Genomic DNA, 22,797 nt, shown 5'->3' on the forward strand with positions numbered 1-22,797 from the left:
TTTACTATGCATGAAACAAATGGCAGTTCATTTTAACCCAACATATCATGCTGTTTTCACACCTAGTTCATTTGCCAAAGTCTGAACCAGAGTTTTTTTTTTTTGAGTTAGCATGTTTTTCGTTTGGTTCAGTTGGTTTCACATTGTCACAGCTAAAGGACACCAAATTACACCTATGAGCTTTCGCTTATTGTCAACAAAACAAAAAATACTTTGCCACATTTAATAATAAATAAAGTGCCACATTTTAAAGGCATTGCTTCATTCATCATTTCATTTCATCAAAAAAATAACCCACAAAATCACAACTAAAACTACTACATGCCTATAAATCGAACTAAAACTAAACTGGAATACAAAACTAAAATGAAAAATAAATTCTAATTTAAACACTGTAATAACTTTAGTTTGGTGCACACCATCACACTGCATTCCCACCAGGAGCAAACTGAACCAGGGTTCATTTGTAAGTGAAATGAGACCTACAGTTTTTGCCGAACTTTGGTTGATTTGATTAATGTGCAGTCGCGTGTGGGTGGAGTGTTTACACCTGTCAAAACAGACCAAACTAAAGAAAGAGCGTGAAAGTCCTCTAAGAGTCAAGTCCATTGATGATCAGCCTTTACCTAAACTCACTACTCACTCACAAATCACAACCGAGTAATCCTGCTTCATCTCCTGACTTTACTGTGGCTTCAAGATTATGTTGCCCTTGACCAGGCCATATGTTTCTGTAGATTAAGCATTGGCCAGTGAGGGATTGGATTAGTCCTTGTGTTATCTCAGAGACATCAACTCTCACTCAGCAAGAGTCTGTCCTGGCTGAGGATCATCAGACAGAGCTTAGCACTGGTGCTCTTAGGTAAGATGGGAAACTGAAACTGAAAGAACACTCCCAAATTTGACTTTCTAACTTCTAACTTTGTGACCTGATTTACCAAGAAGTGATAACTGCTTTGTGGGAGCTCTGGAAGACCCTGGGTCATTGAAGCAAAAGAAAGCTTACTTACTCTGATATTTCCCTGGGTTTTTTAACAAACTTCAGCATTGCTGGAAAATCAGGAATTTATGGTGTGAATGCTGCAGTTTAGCTGCTGCAGTGTGACTGTATCTCCTACCTGCTGGAGTTGGAAAGCAGCTCAGTGCCTTTGCTCCAAGAGAACGTGGGTCTGGGTGCTGCTCTGGGTTTACATTCGATCACCACATGGCCATTCTTCGCCCCCAGGACCCTCTGCTTCAATGGGTTCAACTCAAATGAGGGAGGGCTCGCTAATGACAGGAAATATCACTGGGTTATCACATAGTATGGGTTTACAAGAGCATGCAGAAAAATATCTGCAAGGCCAGGAGATTCCTTTTATATTTTGTTTAGGGTTGTCACAATTAGTCATTTATAATCATCTACTTGATTAAAACATCAACTGATTAAAATTTAGCCATTTATTTGTTATTTGAATGATGACCAGGGTATCTGCAGGTCATTACACAGCCATGTTTGGTAGCCTGAAGATTCTCCACCCGAAGAAGAGGAAACCCACACCAGCAGGATCCCATGAATGCACACATGTTCGTAACTTACTGTGTGTATATATATGAAGTAAAATTAAATGTTTGATGTTGCAAGTTGTGGTATATGAAATAAAAGTGTACATGGACTAAAAGTTTTTGTTTAACTAAGTCTAAGCTGAACAGATCAGCAGACAGCTAACCGGCTGACAGATTTCAGAAGGATTCTGTAAAACTGCAATATACAAAGTAATGATTTTGACTCTTGTATGTCTGTTTCAAGCTTCAACTGCTGATGTTTAAGCAAAGCAGGCAGCGTTGCTCGTATATTTAATAGTGACAGCTCAAGTTGTGTTTGTTTTCCAAAGTGAAGTGTCATCTCATTAACTTAGATCTGACAAAGAATGTTAAAACAGCAAGACCCCATAAGCACGAAGCAGCTCACCAAACACTTGCAGTTCAGCGTTAGCATAGATCACTCCATGACGGTTCTCAGCGATGCACTGGTACATCCCAGAGTCGTCAAACGTCATATCTGTGAAGCGTAGCTCATGCTTGCCATACTGTCAAGAGGAAATAAGCAGAGAATCGTTTATGTTTCGTAATATAACATAGGGATGATTTTCAAGAACCGGGTGTCAAGCACTATTCGACAAATAGTTCTGTGAAGTAACAGAAAAAATCCTTAAAAATGACATTTTCCCCCAGTATAGAAATCACTCCTTACTGAGGAAATACCAAATCACGGAACTGAATAAGAGATACTTGTTTTATTACCTATTAAAGCTGCTCTAATGACAACTGAAACCAATTACCTGTGTAACATTTGTCACTGGCTCATGCTTCACTGTTGGTGTACTGATGTCAGTGAGATAATGAGGTTTTGATTTGCATGCAGAGTATGTTTAGAGGGTAGCCCCTGCTGTGCTATGCCCCCTCCATACACTCCCAGCCTTCTGGAACAGAAATGCCTGTTGCCAGCGGTGTTATGCAATCATGTCGGCACCCGCTCAGAATCGAGATACAGCCTGGAGTTTGTGCCTCATTGACTCTGTGCCCTACTTGAGAGAGCTAAGAGCCAAAGACCTGCCATGCCTAAAGCTAGAACAGCCCCTACACGTGCTTCCCTGATGCCAATCAAAAGGAAGATTTTGATGTGTTCATTTTTTGTACTTGTTGACCAATTGTACAGTTCACTTTCTCAAAAGTATGGGTGCAACAGCTAACATAACTTTCATGCTTGTTGTGAAAAGTTGGAGTGCCTTTATGGCCCCGAAACTAAGGCCAACACTAAGCTGGTCTGAGCTTTAGTAATAACAGTCAGAGGATGAAGGAAATTTAAGGCTCATACCATTTGACCATTCTTCAGGAAGTGTATTTGAGGTTTGGGTTTTCCGCTGGCTAGGCAGGACATTGTGTAGTCACTGCCAATGCCCTTCTCACTGCTACTGATGTGCTCTACCCACTCTGGAGGAGCTGTAAGAGAAAACCTCTAAATGAGCACACATGTCTAGGAAAGAAGGATTAAAGATCCCATATATCCCAAATACATTTAAGGACATAGCACTTTTAACGCTGCAGATTAAACGACCACACTGCTTTAATCATAACTCGGACAACTAGGCTCAGAAATGTTTTCCTACTTTGTCACATATTCAAGTCTATTTTAACTATTTAAAAAAAAAAAAAAAAAGACAACATAATTGCAGTACACACTTTCTTCTAAGACAATGTAACGTCCTAAATGCCTAAGTGGACACTTGGGCTGCCCAATAAATCATTTTTATTGCTATTGAGATGTGAGTTTCTGTGATAAACACATTGTTAAGGGCTAACAAAACTTCCCTACATGTGCAGCACTAAAGTCCAATGGCTGCTTCCCTGCGCTGGACTTTAACCCTGTTCTCCTATGTAGAGAACAAGTAACTGAAACAGGCAATTACAAAACATGCATGTGCCCAGCTCAAACTACTCTACTGTGAACTACGAGTCTGCAAAAACCTGCTACTGTCACAACAAATCTGCATCACCATAAAGAGCTTTTTAAGGAATTAAATACATATTTCTTTGTTTTTATAGGCCTAAATTGACAATTAAAATATTTATTCACATTTGTAGCATGACTGCAAACACAAACAGAAAATGTTGTTCAGGGAACCCTGACTTTTTACACTGCAGCACCTCATGAACGTTTTACAGGCTACGTATTCTCCATGAGGAGGGCAATTGGCAGTCAAATAGGCAAGGATGCTTCATAAGTGTTGTTTTAAATCAGTAACACTGTGTGTCCTTATTCAGCTATTAAAGTATTATTGTTATTATATTTTTTTCTATTTGCATACACTCCCAGCTTTTTAGAACAGGAAGAGGTTAGTTAAATTTCTGTTTACTTGTGGCACATCCAGTTAGATGCACACTATTTTAATAATAATTTACAGCTTCTGATATAGTCATTGTGAGCCCTAACAGCTTTATCATCACTGCACTTTATGTTCATATCATGCAGCCCTAGTGGGAACTCCCATATAAAGCATTCCCACGTTATAAACCAGTTCTCAGTCTGGATATGCAGGATGGCCATCTCAAAAGGAACACATGCTTCTTTTCCATTTTTTTGAGAATGGCTTTTACATGAAATTCCTCAAGCCAGTGGTATCCTGCTCTATGTTAGTGAGCCTCATGAATGAAAGTGTTATCTCACTGAGTTGAGGCAAAGAAAGTCTCTAACTTATGCAGGTGGCTGTAGTGTGTAGCACTGGTCAGACAAACAGCTAAACTAACAGCTTACTTTACTACATTATATAAGTATAAACATTACACATTTAATAGCTCAATACACCACAGAGCAGCCACATCTGGAATGTTGGCTCATTTAAATTCAGTCATCTGAAGCAGAAAACATATTTTGGCCTGTTACTGTTAAAAGCAGGCATGTCGCTTTGTTGAATTTGAGTTGACGAGAGCTGTTGGATGTTTGAAAATACTCTTTCATGCTTATGGTAGCTGCTGAAACCCTAATCACAAAACAAACTTTCTTAACCTGATTACAAGTCTTAGATGCAAGAAATTTAACAGTAAATTGTCCAACTTTTCATGTTTACAGTGAGTATTTGTGTTGTATGAATATTGTGACTTTTGCAACAAAAAACTTTCCATTATGACTTTACTCTATATTGCCTCCACCATTCCTGCTGCAAGAAACACTGTTGAAGTAAATTGCCTCAAAATATTATAAAATCAGCATTACCATAAAACTATTTTTACTGTGCTTTAACAGTAAAATCAAAGCTGGGAATTTACCCAGGTTCTGGGATCTTCCCTTTGGCAGTAATCTTACCTTCCACATAGAGATGTGCCTTGTGCCAGTCTTTGCCTTTGGAGTTGAGCGCCTCACACTCATAAATGCCCTCGTCCTCAAACTGCACATTAAAGAGATGAAGCAGTCCTCCCACCGTACTGATCTCATGGTGGGCTGGCAGCGCTCCATCCACTTTCTTCCATCTGATCTGTGGGATGGGACTGGAGATCAAACAGCAACACACAAGGCGTTCACCAACAAAAACAAACAAAACGAGCTCGTACGTTTGGGGAAAATAAGTTAGCCGGTTTAACTGGCAATATCAATCTCATAACTAAGTGGGGTCAATGCAACTGAGACTGAATGACTTTCTGAACTTTACTGACATGCCCTTATAATGCAACTATCAGCAAAACACAAGCAAAAGGACTCACTTCCCCAATGCAAAACACTCCAGGGTGATGTTCTGGTCAACCAGCGCATATGTGTCTGGGAACTTCACTTTGATATCGGCTGGGTACTTCCGAATGGGACCTGGCAGAAACAGTATACAGCATCACCCTGCTGAGTCACCTGTTTCACAAGCCACCTCTGGGGTCTGTCTCCACATTACTCACACTCAATAGAAACATACAGTGACATCATTTTGTTTTGTCTCAAACTGGATAGTATGCTTGATGTTTCGGTTCAAAATATTTGTCTATGCTGTGACAGCTCAGGCACGATAGGCAAGAAACAGACATGAACACGCTCATGAACACACACAGTCAAGCATGACTCTAAATATGGGGCAAGATGGAGCCTAAGGCTTGTGCTGCTCTACAGTAATGTAGTCACTGGCGACCATATGCATGAGACAATGGGGGGTGTGTATGCATGGAGGCTCTCTCAACGTGCAAAAACAAAAACAAAAGGCTTTTCTGCTTCGGTCTGCATGTCCTCCAGATATTTTGTCTGCCACAAAAACTTACATACGATAATAAACTCATATTCACTGTTTTAATGCAAGCTGCCTAATAGCAGCCTTTAGCTAGACAAGTCAAGCCATGGGCACTAATATCATAGCTACTTGTTTGTGACTGTTGTAGTTAAACTGTTTTTTTTTGCAGGTATTTGCAACAATTTTCACACTTTGTTTCTTTTTTAGTGGTAAGAGTTTGCAATAAATCTGCAGATATTTATAACAACTATGAGCCTGATAAAGAGTTTTTAATATTTTATATTAAATCAATGTACTGAAACTACCCAGAGGAAAGAAAAATAAAAATGGCATCTCCTTAATATCGTTAGTTTTTTCTAGACAACACGGACATCAGACATAAAGAAAACGTAGACTTTTGCTTCTCCTAGTCTCCTACTGCTCAGCTATTTCTACTGAGAAAAAGAAGCCGGTAATCTCACATTTCCCTTCTGGTGCAGAGATCTCAACAAAGTCAGATATTGCACTCTCCTTTTTGTTTAATGCTATTTCTATGATTGGCTTAAGTCTCCTGAGCCTTCAAAGAGCAACATTTGAGCAATAAAATCATCCGTTTGGTACTGGAATACAAAATAAACACCATATTTTATACAGACAAATATTCAGGAGAGATGAGAATAAGAAGTAAAATAAGAAGTAGTAGAACCATGTATCTCGAAACTAGGCCAGGGTGAACTGAAGGATTATCACAACACTTTTGCGTATTGTTAAAAATGAATTATTGATTATATTGAGTCCCATACAGCACACAGTATGCACCACAAAAAGATGCACACTTGGAATAATTGTGAAAGCACTTAAGCAAGTTACATGTTTATAATTACAGCAATCATGTGACGATGGGACAAAATTCAGAGCCCTTACAAATACAGCAGGGGTTGATTGAATTTGTGTGAATTTGTCATCGCAAATTCCTGGTGGGACTGTCAGAGGGAAAGGACTAAACCTTGTGTAAGCATAAATGTGAAAAGGGACATTTAATCTCTTTAGCAATATCTTTGGAAATTAACTTAATGAGTCAAATACTGTTTAGGCAAAAGTTGGGGAATATCATTATCACGCCTTAAAAAGCAGGCCTTGTTTCACAATCCAAACAGGGAATAATTGATGGTCTGACAAAAGGAACTCCGGAGAACAGCAACAACCGCCCCCTTTCCAAATTTCCTCGCTGGTATTCCTTCTTCACAACTCCTTCAAGCTTTATACAAACAAGCTCTTGCACACAAAAGACTCTTGACTGCTTAAATTGTGGTTTCTATCAGAGGCAAAACCAATCAATCACAACTTTTGTTTGTTGTCAGTGCTGCCTAGAAGACCTAAAAAAAAAAGACTGTACTCATACTATTTCTTAAAATAATGCATCAGTCTTCTTTAAAATAGCATGATGTCTATGCCTCTGTAAAAGAGATGCAGTGTAGAGGTGGAAAAAGTCATAATGTTGATGGATAAGAGTCTCTTTTGTGAATTACTTTAGCTGCTTTGACATGGCAATTTATTACATCTCCTTCTTATCAATTACACAGCTTCTATTCAATCTATGTATGTAAACTGATTTTTGCTGCATATGACTCACTTTAATGAACTGTTTTTACGCCCTTTCACTGAAACGCTGAGTAAGAAGAGAGTAAATGGCTTACGCTCAGCCAGAGGGACCAGAGGAATGAACTTGCTGAAGACACTCTTTGCGATAGAAGGGCTTGAGACGAAGCAGGAGTAATTCCCACTGTCGGAGGCCTCTACTTTAGAGATGTACAGATTCCCTGTGGTCTGTGAGACAAAGCGGCGCTTGTCCAGACGGATGAAGATGGGAAACTCGTTCAGCATCCAGCGAAAGGAAAGATCATCTAAACAGAGAAGATAAAAGAAGTACAAATGATATGAACGTTCATGAACTCTGACCTTAGCAACTAAATGTCTTTTTTGTATTTTTGGGTGACATTTTCACTTCCTCAGATGTAAATGTTACACAGATACAGAGGGCTCCAAAAGTCTGAAAGACCACTCAAAATATTGGATTTGGAAAAAACAGAACATTGTAGAATTTAAAGAACAAAGAAATTTCATGGCAAGTAAAACAAAGGAAAAATATTCAAGACTGTGCACTACTGACCACACACTGACCATATTTCAACCATTGTGAAGAAAAAAAAAGGACCGATGTTTTTCTGATTCCTTCCATTGAAGCGTGTGTTGAGATGACTTTCAGGCAGACTTGATCTACTTATTAGGGGCTTTCACATAAACACACTGTCATTAAAGCAAAATGAGGAAGTGAAAAATACTAAGAAATTCTGAAATTCACAAACAATATTCTAAGATTCTACTAAAATTATTTGTTATAATTTTTATAATACTATAAATTTGTAATGAAAAAATATGATTAATTTACAATTAATGCCAAATGGAGGTGCTTTCATTAGCAGTCCTAGAGTTTTGAACCCCTCTATACTCTTAAGAGATTTTAAAAAATTACTTGGAAAATGTGGAGGAGGGGCACATAACAGTACCACCCCCTGACCCTCTTTCACATACACAGCCTCTCGTTCCTCTGTGGAGAACATGTCCAGATCTAGAAAGATGCAGAATGAAATTAGTTTAGGCTCACAGTCATTATGGCTCTCCACACCCGACCTGAGCTGATGACCTTTGATAATAATGCTGCACAATTTTTACAAACGAAAGAAAACAGCTTCGTGTAGTTTGCATCATCATCAGTTCTGACTGAAACCCATAATTCAGCAGAACCCACACAAGCATTTAAAAAGGTTGACAGCAGAAATTAATTTCTACCTGTCCTCAACAAATACTGCCCGTAGCTAAAAGGCACCAGCTTAGGTTTTTTGGAAATGCTACCTAAGTGTTTGCGTAACACTTAATGAAGAACAACAAGTTCAGGCCTGATTCAGTGGACCAATAGCAGCATTACGTAATGGTGTGACTTGGCCTTGTCATGGTCACTCACATCCAAACTGGACGGATGCCTCCCGGCTGATGACTGTGCCGAACTCATTGGTTGCTAGGCAGGAGTAATTCCCAGCATGCTTGCTCTTGTCAGGGTTACTGATGGCCAGGTTGCCCCCCACCACAGTGTAGTGGTCATCACTACCATCCTGGACCTCAATCTCCCAGCTATTCAGCCTCCACCTGCACAGAAGGATAGCAGCTGTGCTTTACACAAGCAAGATGTGATAAAGCAATGCATTAGCAGCTTTCATTTCATGTTGTGTATAAAACCCAGAAAAGCAAGACATTTTACTAAAAAACTGATAAGTTTCCTATTAACTGTGCAGTAGATATGGGAGTAATGCACAGCTGAATACACAAGGCTGTGCAAGGCTTTCTCTAGAAGGAAGAACTGCCACGTTTCTTGCCATCTGTTTTGGCTACCAGTGCTCAACCCTGCAGGTGACCTTGAGGGGGTGCCAGTTCAACAGGAAATGAGTTGGAAATGGTTAATTCTTCAAATGGCCTCTGATCTTTCAGGCAGCTTGGGATAGAGTGAAGGTAAAACAGAGGTGTTGGAGGGGAAAATTGAGTTAAGGAGGGCGGGTGCTGAGAGGGACAGAGTTACAGCAGTGGATTAATCTGAGGTGCAGAAAGGGTCAAACCCCACATGGAAATGGAGTGTGGAAGGGGGCAGATGATGTCTGAGGGTCAAGGCCTGCAGTTGATCAACAAGGTGAAGAGTAATGGGACCAGCTGAGTGGAATGGACAAGGAGGCTCAGCCAGAGGTGGCTAAGTCTAAAGCACAACAGTGTTGCAGCACAATCTGCTATTCCATTATGCACTCTGCCTCCTCAAGGTTGATATTATTTTTTTTTTCAAAAAGGGTGTTTTCAGATGTTTCAGATGATGCTTTATGATTAGCTCACTGTAAGACTGGATGCACACTGCCACTTTGCACTCAGCGTTGCTACATCATTATCACAAGATTAAAAACCGATGCCGGGTGTATTTGAACACATATTGTATGTGTATTCATTATGCTGAGAAAATGAAGATCCAGCGAAAAATGAAAGTGGTCATATGCCACACGTCATACCAGTTTTGTGGTCAAGACCACTAAAAGAGAGTCCAGTTCAAGACCAAGAACAGGATATATTGAGCCCAAGTCAATACCAAGAGATTGTAGTAGTTGAGGCAAAGTCAAGCCCAAAACTAGATTAAGATTTTTTTTTGCAAATAAATATAAAATATAAATATAAAAGGAAAAAGGAGAAAGAGAGAAAAACTGAAATTTGTTTATAAGTCATTGTACATTCATTTTAACTCATTATACAAGATTTCCATTTATAAATAAGTAAAATATTAAATAATACAGTCAGAAATATTTTGAATTATTATTATAGTATAGTCTTTGCATTGTAACTGTAGGGATAAAATAATGGTGAGGTAATTCTCTGTACTATCTTCTCTAAAACTTATTCAGAATCACCATCTAAAATCTAATGAATCTAAACCAACATACAACATTACTCCATTTTTAATAATAAATGAAAACATAGTGATGATAACATGCTGGGCTGCCCTCAGGGGATGTTGGAATTTTTAACCAAAGAACATCAGTAAACAAGTAATACCTAGTTAAGCCATCATGAAAATGACCAATTAGATCCTCAACCATCAGCAGATATAAGACAGAGACTGTTAAATACATTACATGCAACAACGGTCTTACTGGCTGCACTCGTGAAAGACCGAAGCCAATTTGGGTCAAAGTTGGATCTGACAGAACTCTCAGTGCAGTGTAAAGGTAGGAAAAACAGACCGTGAAAAAGCAGCAAATCCAGGTGGCAACTCAGGCAAATAAATGCATCACCAGCCCAAAACGCTTTCTTGTCACTTACCATCTGAGAGAGCCCTAAAGGTTATGGTTACACACAGAATCACAACAACTCAAAAACCAACAGAACATGTAAGTGTTTCTTTGAATTGTTCTTCTAGATCACTGTACTGTCAGTACAGAAACACTTCCATCACAGCGTTCACTTCCGTTTTTTATACATCATTTTTATGCATCAAGTCATCCAACAATATGGTGATGCAATATACCATTAGAAAGGATTTGATTCCCATAAACCATTTTGCTTATCTGTTATTCACAGCAGTTACGATCATCTCATTTGCAACATAAGCACCAAAAGTGCAAATGCTAGCAAATCTGTGGGTCCTTACCTTTAAAGCCTTGCTGCTATCCACAGAGAGATCTAAAACATGTGGTCTGATAACACGGCAAGAGTCAGAGATCAGTTTAGCGATGTGGGAGTCCTTCATTCTAGCCTGTGTTAGTCTGTGTCAGTAATTCATACCAATTATTCTGACAGTTGAGTGTTACCTCAAGTTGAGGTTAACAAGATCATAAATGAAGCCCAAAGAATGTAAGAACTGCACTCCTTTTACTTTGGGTATGTCGTTTCAGGTAAAAATGGGATGACAATTAAAAGGTTACAGTTAAATCGTGTGCCATTGTGTTCCCCTCCATAATGAAGATGGTCAGTTATTGCATTCTCTATTGCTTCAATTACTCTTATCTCAATTATTCTTCTTATTATAATGTTTACCTTCATGACGGCAAACCTGTCATTTATAAAACCTTTTTAAAAAGAGTCCTTTGCAGCACCAAAAAGAGCACCTACAAGTCATAGCAGTGGAACAGCCATGGAAAGGGGGGCATAGTTATAGTTTGAGTAGTTTAAGAAGGGTCAGCTGAGTATTAGGTCCCAGAGATATTGCTGTAGTGCAGTTGACAGCAATCAATCAGCCAGCTAGCCTACTTCATTGTAGCTACTAGGATCGCATGTAACTGCCTGGCTACTGTAACAGCAGACAGCATACCATGGCAGGTATTGTCTAATTAACTAGAGGCCAATATATTGCAGCAGACCACTGTAATACATAGCATTCCCTTTTTTTTAATAGCAGAACTTTTTTTTGTTACCACAGCAGCTTTTGCTGTATGCTTTCAAGTGAGAAAGCCTTGGACCCCCAGGCCTATGTCTTTGTGTCCTAGAACATGTTTGGCACTATACAAAACCCTATTTGCTTGATTTTACCCAAAAATAATGTAAATTTAAATGTAACTAATGAGTACCTTACAGTGTAAAGCCCAATGGACTAACATTATAATCTATTTCTTTGAAGTGCTACTGCTGTACAACAGAGAGATAGCTAGGCATTCAAATGTTAGGTTTGCTAACTAGAGCAGTAAAGCCCAGCATGGATAGTTAGAGCATATGTTACTTGTATGTGGCAGGTGGGCTGGCTCGTGCTCGGCAGCTCATGATTATCTTGTCCTCTGGTGACTCCTCGGGGTAGATGGTGTCGACTGGCTGCTCCTCAAACACAGGTCCATAGCCCATGGAATCATCTACGAAAGACACATGCAGACAAACAAATAAGCAGTCATAGAAATTTATTGTGTGACAGACACAGAATGATAGAGAACATGCACTTTCAGAAAATTAGTGTCGTTCTTCTCAAGCTGTCATGCTCAGTGGAGGTGACTGGGATCAAAATCAAAATGCCTCCGGCCTCTTTTAAGATGCATCTTGTGTCCAGTAACTACAGGGCTGTTATGAGAAGAAGGAGGTCAGGGAGTGGACTGAGATTTTCCACACAATCACTACAAACCCTGTCTGAATCCTCCAAGTCAGGTCATCAACAGCTATCAAAGCACACATGACTGCCAGCTTTAAGTGAGAATAAAATTATATTGTCATAATTTGTCACCATACATTTCAACACTCAATCACAGAACGCCTACATAAGCTGTATATACATTAAAGGTGATAAATATTTGTGTTATCCCAAACCTCCAAAAAATGTACAATTCCCAGTACAACTCCCTACATACAAGTATTTATAACAACATAGTCAAGCACAGCATAACACCTTAAATGGAAAGCTTAATGTTGTGTAGAGGGCATGAAAACGTGCTGCATTTTTATTGGGTTGAATAAGTTTTTATTTCCAGTGTTGTATAAGGCTTTCCCAACTCTGTAGCTGTAAACAGAGCATGGATGGGGTTTTTTTTTAATACAAAAAAAATGTTATCATTATAACATGATATTTCTATGCTACAGATATCAGGGTCAACACTGCCTATTGCTCAAATGCCCGTGGCATTAAACATGACATTTTGCCTTCTTGCTCACAAAAACAGCTAAAAAACAAAAGCTTGCCTTTAAGGTTTTCTCTGGCATCTAACCAGTTAAACTTTCACACATTTACAAATACCCATCTCTAATAAAATACTACAACCTCCAGCACAAAATCTACAGCCAGAGTTCTTCTTTCTTGTACAACTGTCTGGCTGACAATACCATGAAAAAACGGTCATTCCTTAGTTTGACTGGTGTAATGAAAATAACAAGAAATGGAGAGAAAGATGTAACAAAATTGGGGACTTAGCAGCATATATATATATATATATATATATATATATATATATATATATATATATATATATAAACATTTCTATCAACAAGATTAAATATGTTTCTTTAGTGTTATGACGTCAATCTCTGGGTCACAACTTTTTCTAAGCTGAAATACTATGAAGGTTTGGGCTACACTTAAATTACTGACCTCACATTCCACAATTATGCTTATTTATGCATGTAAAATCCATCAAAAGGATGGGCTACCTATTAGCACACAAACCATAGACTTATGCAAATACCATCATTAAAATGTTCATTACTGTACTACCAACTGCCATAATAACCCAGACAGCTAGAATAATTTCTCAAACAACTCCATCTGAAATGAAGACTTCAATCAACCTGGCAATTCCATTAGCGACATGCTAGGCTAATTGGTCTCAGTCAGTCACTGGGGAGGCAAACATCAAACGCCAGTGTTCATGGAGTCAGACACAAACACAATCTAAGGTGATGAATAACTAATGAGCCAAAATGTTGTATTGCAATTTATTCCCGTAGATCCAGAGTCAGTATGCATGTGCGTCACGGAGTTCGCTCAAAACCATGACTCTTTCACCCGAAGAAGCCTCACTGTCTTCCTTACGTCTCATTTATTCATCACTAAGTGCATCACTATCTGAAGAAGAGATCATGAACATGTCAAAATGTGACAACCTTTAAAAATTCCTCCCAAAAAGAACAGATGTACATCCTAGCACCACAATATAAGGCTCCAACCCTAACAAAGTGACTTTGAATCCCTTTTTTATTTGAAATAATAGTGTAAGAATAGGGGGAATTTTTCTGAAATGGGCATCAGGGCTTTGTGGTATTAAATCTGACAGGTGGCACGATCACAGCAATTCAATCCTGGCTTTCCGCTGAGAGCCAATCTGTGAAAAGGTGCTTCAAGAACACAGAGGAGAAAGCAGAAAGGCTGAAAAAGCGTGCAGTTGAGCAGAGAACTTGCTTCATACAGAGAAATAATAGCGATTTCTCTCATCCGAGAAACGAGTATCAAAAGAGACAGATGGCAGGGAGCTGTATTCGACAGGGCACAGAGGGTAGAGTGCCTGAATATCAGGCAATCTCTTCCCTCTTCTTGCTTCTCTCTCTCTCTCTTGGTATCTCTATCTTTTTATCTGTCTCTCTGTCTTTATCTGCCCCTGCTTCTCTCCTTTCCTCCCTCTCCTCCTGTCTGACTTGCTATCTCTCTGTGTTACAGCTAAAAGGGGCCACAGTGCAGCACAGAAAGGAGTATCCCAGTGAAAAAAAGAGAAAGCAACTGCTCAAGCAACACAAAAAGTACTTCTGGATCCCATTTCTGCTGGCCAATTACTTTATGTAGCAGCAGTTATTTTCCAAGCGTACAAGCAGACCAGGGACCACCATATGTAATAAAAATTCAAAAAATTTATCAGCAAAACTATGACCATTTGCAGCTGTGAGTGGGTATACTTATTAACGGAATCTTTCTTCTTCTTTCGGCTGCTCCCTTTAGGGGTCGCCACAGCGGATCATCTGCCTCCATCTTGATCTATCCACTGCCTCCTCTACTTTTACACCAACCATCTCCATGTCCACCTTCACTACATCCATAAACCTTCTCTGAGGTCTACCTCTTCTCCTTCTACCCGGCAGCTCCATCTCCAACATTCTTTGACCAATATGTCCACTATTCCTCCTCAACACATGTCCAAACCATCTCAACCTGGCCTCTCTGGCTTTATCTCCAAACTGCTCCACCTTCACTCTGTCTTTTAGACAGAGCCAGAGTCTCCAAACCGTACATCATAGCAGGACGCACTACTGTCTTGTAAACCTTCCCTTTCACTCTTGCTGCTATGAAAGTGAGAATATTTCATTAAAATTAAAATTGTTTAATTTTAAATTAAAAAAGTGTCATTTTATAAAGCTTAAGAAAAGTACAAATCCGGGAAAGCACCACTTACAGTAATAACTGCTGTACATGTAATCCGGTCCTGTTCATCACTGATACAGGCAATTCCAACTAGTCCATCAGTAGGCAGTGAAAGGAAAGCTCCTGTCTGTGGGCTTCTGAAAGTATGTCCTGTTTTCGACTGACTCAATCCACAGACAGGCGGCCTATTCAGCATCATAATACACAGAAAAAAGGCCCAGGCATTTGGGCCTCATTTAAATTTCAAATTGCCGAGCTCATATTGCTCAAATCCAGCCCAATCTCTCCTTTTCTTTCTCTCTCTGTCTGCACTGGTGTAGGACTGTCTAATGGAAACATCAAATATTCATATGTTTAGGTAATTTTAGCAGCATTACATTCCCAAGGATTATCATATAAAGGCATTTAACTAGCCCACAGCTCATGTAAGACTCGTGTACATCCTGCCAATGTACATCCCAACTTTAGCATGTCTAAAAATAGAGTGAAACCCAATTCCAGAGCATTTCTCCCTAGTGGAAATAGATATTTGTTTATTTCCATGCATGCACATTTCCACTGTACTCTGCTTGTGAGAGCAAACAAACATTCTTTAAGGTTGGAAGAACTTGGCAGGAAGCCAGGCACACCTGTGCCACTGAGAATATTGTTGCTGTTCTGCTGACAGAAACGTATGCTCCTTTAAAACCGTAGTAATGACATGTACATCAGCAGAGTCTTCCTCTTTGAATTGTGCAAGCATATTCACATACATATAGGTCACTGTGAATGTTATCTAACCACCGTTCTAAATATTGTATAGCTCATACACACCGCAGGGCCTTCCTGAATCAAGCCAAACTAAATTTGAAGAAGTACATTGGTAAATACAGACAGAGACAGAGAGACAGAGAGAAAGAGACAGCGCAAGAGAGAGAGAGAGAGAGAGAGAGAGAGAGAGAGACTCGCGAGCACAAAAGATCCTGAAATAAGAAGACAACCCATATCTCAGCCAAATGAGGATATGTTACAGTCACAGCGTTCCCTTTGCTACCTGTCACTAGATCTGGAAATAGCTGTCCAAACCCAAAGGTCCACGACTGCTCATGTCAACGTCCGTCAGTTTCTGACATCTCTATGCCAAAGAACAATCTTCAGGGTCTTCTAGGCCTTCAGGAAAGGCCTAATGATTTCTGAGAACTAAAAAAATACAAGCCTGTACCCTTCATTTTTATTTATGGTGGAATCATGCTGGTATTTAAACAATGCCAAGTGGAAAAACTGGCCAATCAGGAATAGTTTTTCTCTGTGGCATCTAGGAAGACAAAGCTAAGCTAGCTTTCTTGTTTGTTAGTACTTCCAAGTGCTAAAGAGAAATACTAACACATTATATTAACTATAAGCATAGTTACTAGATAGAATACTAGACAGATGAATCACACAATCATGTTTTGATTTACAATAGCTGGGACCAAATTTGTGATCAAAACATCACTAGGCCCTGAAGGCCGTGAATTTTCCCCACTTTAGTTTTACCTCTTCGTCTCATTTGCAAGATAAGCACCAAATGAGCAAATGCCAGCAAATTTCATACAATTCATACAATTATTCTGACAGTTGCGAAAGAGCTTGAGAATGTTACCTTTCAAATGAGACCAAGATCATGACTGTAGCCTAAAGTACATGGGAACAGGGCTCTTTTAACATTTCAGACAAAAATGGGTTACAATTAAAAGATTAAAACAGTTTTTAATGTTTTGTAGTGTGTAGCGCTGTCGCCTCACAGCAACAAAGGCCTGGGTTTGATTCCCCAGCCGGGCGACCAGGCTCCTTTCTGTGTGGAATTTATATGTTCTCCCCATGTCCAGGTCCTCCGGTTTCCTCGCACAGGCTAAAGACATGCAGTTATGACAACTGAGATGTGAATGTATATGTCTGTGTATCTGCCCTGCAATGGACTGGCGGCCTATCCAGGGTGTTTCCTGCCTTCCACCCAATGAACACTGGGATAGGCTCCAGTGTCATACACTAGTGTTATTAACTGAATCTAGCACCAAGCTCCACGGAAATCTACAGTAAATGGATTTAGTAGAGTACAGTTTAATGAAGGCCAAAAGGACATTTTTTCAGTTGTTCAATATGTAATAAGATCTGCATAAAGAAATACAGTTTTAGGATCAGTATAGAAAGTTTTTCCAGACAAGAAATGTTTGGGATGCTGTTCAAAAGTATTCTTTGATTCATACATCCGTTAGAGTGGGATTTAATTTTGGACAGCTGACTATTTCACTAATCATATTATGTTATGTTTCATTTTATTTGTCTGTGTCTAATGATGGCTAATATTGTTACCATGTGGTGAGTTTAACCAGTACTATCCTGTCATGGTTTATTTGACTCTTTGGGAAATGAAGGGCCAGTTTGGATCAGGGTCAGACAATTTTATCAGGTGCTGGGTTTGGACTCCGACAGGAAATTTCTGGGCATGTATTTAGCTTCAGACCAAAACTTCAGTGTTGGTTAAAGCTCTGCTTGTCAATTATATCAATAAATTAGACTTTGATAGAATACATATGAAGACATCCCTAAACCAACACCGTCGTTCACTAACACATGCGAGAAGTAAATCTGAAAGACAGGTGTTAAAGTTAATCATGGACTGCATGATGATGCCCAGCACAGCCTGAAATGAAGAATGACTTCTGCTCCTATCATCTGCCAGCAGACTGTGTGAGTGGAACGCTTTAAAGCTAAGCTACATGACTTTTAGTTAATGAGCAAAAGGAGTCATCTTTGAGTGAGCACAGAAGCTCAGCTGCACACATACTTGCTGGTAATATGGAACTGGCTGCAGAATATGAAGATAAGAAGTCAGGAGTGCACTGATTCAGATTTCAAAATGAATGCATTCTTAATAATTAGTGGCTTAACAGCGTCTTATTCTTGAGAAACGGCAGATATGTTTTGGCTTACGCTGCCAACGTGGTTCTGCATGCAAATGTTTCTCACTGGCTCAGTCTGAAAGAGGATGGTGAGCATGTAAGCCAGTCCTCCATTAGACAGCAATCAGGATAATGGGCCTGTATGAATATGAGCAGACTTAATCAATCATCCATTCTCCATCCAAGTCTTGCTCATCATCACCACAGGATTCACTTATCAGGACAACATGTTGTGATGTCACCATTTGAAGACCCCAGGGAGGAAGTCCAGAGAATCAGCCAATAGTAAGTAAATGTCAGTACATGTTCACCTCAACAATAAATAATTAAAATAAAATAATAAATGAAAGTATTTTTCTAAATACTAAATACTACCAATAGCTATTAAAAGCAGGCCAAACCATACCAGCTCTAATCGCTTTTCCACAGTCACTAAAGCCAGGCTTAGGCTAGGCTTTCTCAGTTCCAAGCCTTCAGGCCACGGAGCCCACAGAGTTTATTCAAGCCAAAAGTAGCTGAAGCACATGAGGAAAAACCTTGATTCTGATGGGGCTACAGTATGATCCACATTTAAAAAACTAAATTATTAAATACACTACATAGATAATATATATCATTTATATCATATATCATATAAATCATTAGATCATTATCATTTTTACTGTCAAAAAGGATGTGTCTTCACGGATGTGAGTGAATTATCTTCTGTTGTCATCATGTCTTCATCAGAGAAATATTGATTTTGCAATCAAGGCCTAAAAATCAAGCAGGACCTTTTTTTTTTTTTACTTGCATGTGACATTAAAATGTAAATACGTAAAACATGATCCAAAAAACTCCTGCCAAATCTGTCCTTGTACCTCTTTTACAGGGCAAATCGCACATTCTCATTCCCACAATTGTGTGTAAAGTTGTGTGAAGCTACTTTCACAATTAACCTCCATCATCTTAAGGAGCTTATAAGGAATTAAGTATACTTTTTTTTTTTTTTTTTTTTTTTAGAAAAAGCTGTTCAGCTTTTACAATGCAAAGAAATCTGCTTGCAATTATGATGTTAACAATTATTTAATCATGTTTTATTATGCACTTTGCACACATTATTTGCTGTTTGCTTAAATGGCGGGTTAGTTTTCCATTTTGTTACAAAGTGGACTGGCTGCCATATCACCACTATGATATAAAAAGTGCATTGATCATACATCTGTCACACAGTTAAAAAAGATCATGATTTTGACAAAAATGTATGGTTGTCAGACTGGATGAATACCTGTGACTCATCATTACATCAGTGAATAATCAGTGTGCTCTCATGGCACACAGCTCAAATATCTGTCATTTACAGGCCACTCATCTTCTGAGTGAATTATACAGCAGCCTTTTGTGAGACCATGCTTTGACTAGGATAGAAAAGCCTACTCTGTGTAGCTCTAGCCACAAAACGACTTGCTATTTTAATACCATCACTAGGCACACACTTTGTTGTTTTCTGATAAATACTTAATTAACATCACATAATTATTCATGCAATGACATAACTACATAGCTATGTAATTAACTGCATTATCGACAGGTTCAAATCTGCTCTCTGCATAAAATCATACACTGCCAAAAATGCACCATATGGCCAAAAGTATTTGGACACCCCTCCTAATTATTGAGTTCAAGTGTTTCAGCCGCACTAATTGCAAACAGGTGTCAAACAGATGCAATCTCCATAAACAAACACTGACAATCGACTGGGTCTTACTGAAGCTTGACTTGCTTGCTCTATGACTTCAAAAATGGCACTGTCAAAGGATTTGTCATATTTCTGCCATGCTAGATCTACCCTAGTCAACTGTAAGTGCTATAGTTGTGAACTCAAAGCATCTAGGAGCAACAACAGTTCTCAGCCATGAAGTAGCAGACCGTGGAAATTCATAGCTTGGGGCTGCCGAGTGCTGAAGCTTGTAGCGCATAAAAATCGCCTAGCCTCTGTTGCATTACTCACTACAGAGTAACGAAGCACATCTGGAAGCAAGATCAGAACAATAACTGTGCATCGTGAGCTTTATAACATGAGTTTTCACAGCCAAGCAGCTGCACACAAGCCTAAGATCACTAAGTGCAATCCCAAGCGTCAGCTGGAATGGTGTAAAGCACCCAGTCACTGGACTCTGGAGCAGTGAGACTGTTCTGCGGAATGTAGAAATCACATTTCATTATCTGGCAGTCTGAATGGACCAATCTGGGTTTGGCAGAGGCCAAGAGAACACTTTCTATTAAAATGTATAGTGTCAGCAGTAAGTTTGGTGGAGGAGGGATAATGGACTGAGACTTTCAGAGTTTAGGCTAGGCAACTTAGTTCCAGTGAAGAGGTAATGTTAATGTTACTATATACAAGACATTATAAACAACTATATGCTTCCAACTTTGTGGGAACAGTTTGGGGTAGGACCCTTCCTGTTCCAGCATGTGCCCCTGAGCACGAAGAAAGGTCCTTAAGGACATGGTTTGACCAGTTTAGTGTGGAGGATCTCCAGTGTTCTGCACAAAGCCCTGACTTCAATCCCACTGAACATCTTTGGGAAGAAGTGGAACGCTGAATTGCATGCCAGGCCATCTCGACCAACATCACTGCCTCACAAATTCCCACAGACAGACTGCAAAATCTAGTAGAAAGCAATTCCAAAAGAGTGGAGGCTTGTATAGCACCAAAGGGAAGGAAACTTTATAGTAATCCCCACGGTTTGGAGGCTCATATAGGTGTGATGGTCAGGTATAATTGTCCACATACTTTTGGCCATATAGTGTATATTTTCATCAAAATCAAATCATAATAAAGTATCTTATGTTATACTTACAGCTACATAAATACAAGAGAAAATAATTATTAACTACAAAATGTATACACATGAAAAATTATCCCAAAATGTGAGCATGACTGCCAAATGAAACTCTGTTCTTAACGTGTCATCCTCGTAGACTAAATCTGAGCAGAACGCTGACCCTGACTGCCAGGCTGTCACAGAGAGCAATATGAAGGCCTAGAAGTACCTCTACATTAGCTCTAGGTCTAAATCTCCAAGTCTCTTTCTCTGACTTCCTTTCCATAATTTATGCACTGCACTTTATGCAAGCTTGTCAAGGAGAACACGTGTGTAGAAGTTAAAAATAACTAGCCAAATCGTTCTAGGTCACTTTAAATCAGGAGAACAGTGCAAAGCAATACAAAGGCCACAAGAAAGCACCTAACAAGCTAGCTCCCCAGGCTTTGAATATTGTGTATAAAAGCAAGAGTCAAATGCACAAAGAAGATCAAAGGCCCCATGAGAAATGCTAAACGTCTGCCTGCCAAATAACATGCGACCCTCACAAGGCTTTGATGGTAAAATAGAGGAGTGGGGGGGGGGCAGAGACTGAAAATGGAAATGGCAAACATGAGAGGACAGAACTGCATGCCAAGGAGACGTGTAGCTATCTCTTTAATCCTTCACCCCCCATAATGCTCTCTTTTGAGACTCAGGCAGGGTTGTATGCAAAAGCCTGGCTGAATGCAGATGGCCTCTCAGTCAGAACTGAGTTTGCTGTGAATGAATCACGGATAACAGAGACAAGAACCATTCTCGTTGATGCCTCTCACATTGGGACGCTCTTAGATTTTTAAACTAAAACTGTAGATTCACTTTAGATTTGTATCTTAATAAGCAACCACAATTCAACTATGTTGTTGTGAGACGTACATTTTTTGCTTACTGAGTATTCTTATACTGTATTTTGGGACTACACCACCAAAATAAATTCCATGCAGACAAATGCTGACAGCCTGTGGATTTAAGATACAATAGACAGTCATAAAGGCAAATATTGATAATACTCACCACCGAAAATTCCAGAAGGATCACCACACACAACTGCAGCTGAATGAAAAGAGAATTTAGGGCTGAAATACTGTAAAACAGCTGGTGAAGTTATTAATATCATAATATATTGCATATATTACATTTATAGGTCAGGAAATATTAGTACATACAGCACTGTGTAAAGTAAAAAATTCCATTAAGTTAAAGTTATTAACTCTTCAGGGGATATTTTCCAGAAGATATATAGATAGACTTAAAATAATCTACTGGGGAAAGTTAAAGGAAAACATGGAGACAGGAGAAAAAAAATACAGTACACCTAAAAATTTACCTTCTGGACCACCAAACCTGTCAACATCAGATAAACAGTTCTGCAATCAAGCTCCACTCTTACCAACGTTATTAAACACAACCAAATTTGAAGGTGTAGAAAAACATGTGGACACACTAAATGCTGAAAGGTTTAATATTATATTTAGTGGTTGAGGATTCTGTGTAATTTCTGGTTAAATATCCGTTTTCTCATTTTATTCCTGATGCTGATAAGTGAATAACTTGGTCAATCAGTTGGAATTTTTTACTGCAAATAAAATAAACTAAGGGTGTTCTCACCGGTACAAATTACAGAACTGAATAACACAATGCGTGAGGCACTAAATCACACAAGTATTTATATTCATCATGTCTTAATGTATTAAAGCTGGGTAAAGCTCCACAGATCTTTCTTCCTAATAACTGATATGGTCTGCTTCAACAGCAACTGAACACTGTATCGAGTGCTGTTTCTGAATCAGGACCACCGATGCTGTGCAGATTGTTTTTTGTTTTTTATAAAGCAGAAGCACAAGCAGTCTGAGACCAACCTTGACCTATAGATATTCACATAGTCAAGGTCAACTGTGAGT

The 22,797-nt window shown here is 39.1% G+C and overlaps 1 protein-coding gene across 6 annotated transcripts in view; it reads right to left on the reverse strand.

Annotated features, from left to right (window-relative positions):
• Positions 1–22,797, reverse strand: part of cntn1a (contactin 1a) — a 79,638-nt gene that overhangs the window by 19,593 nt on the left and 37,248 nt on the right. For 5 of the 6 annotated variants that reach the window (XM_017699372.2, XM_017699367.2, XM_017699370.2 and 2 more), the window contains exons 3-12: positions 21,911–21,949; positions 12,025–12,151; positions 8,746–8,927; positions 8,257–8,352; positions 7,421–7,627; positions 5,239–5,338; positions 4,844–5,025; positions 2,858–2,982; positions 1,952–2,069; positions 1,119–1,269 (exon numbers count right to left, since the gene is read on the reverse strand). In XM_017699372.2, the coding sequence (XP_017554861.1) occupies positions 1,119–1,269; positions 1,952–2,069; positions 2,858–2,982; positions 4,844–5,025; positions 5,239–5,338; positions 7,421–7,627; positions 8,257–8,352; positions 8,746–8,927; positions 12,025–12,151; positions 21,911–21,949 (1,327 nt within the window). The remainder of the gene's footprint in view (positions 1–1,118; positions 1,270–1,951; positions 2,070–2,857; positions 2,983–4,843; positions 5,026–5,238; positions 5,339–7,420; positions 7,628–8,256; positions 8,353–8,745; positions 8,928–12,024; positions 12,152–21,910; positions 21,950–22,797) is intronic. The other variant, XM_017699371.2, reaches the window with a different exon arrangement.

Source organism: Pygocentrus nattereri, chromosome 11, assembly GCF_015220715.1.
Source record: "Pygocentrus nattereri isolate fPygNat1 chromosome 11, fPygNat1.pri, whole genome shotgun sequence".
NCBI classification, from domain to species: Eukaryota; Metazoa; Chordata; class Actinopteri; order Characiformes; family Serrasalmidae; genus Pygocentrus; species Pygocentrus nattereri.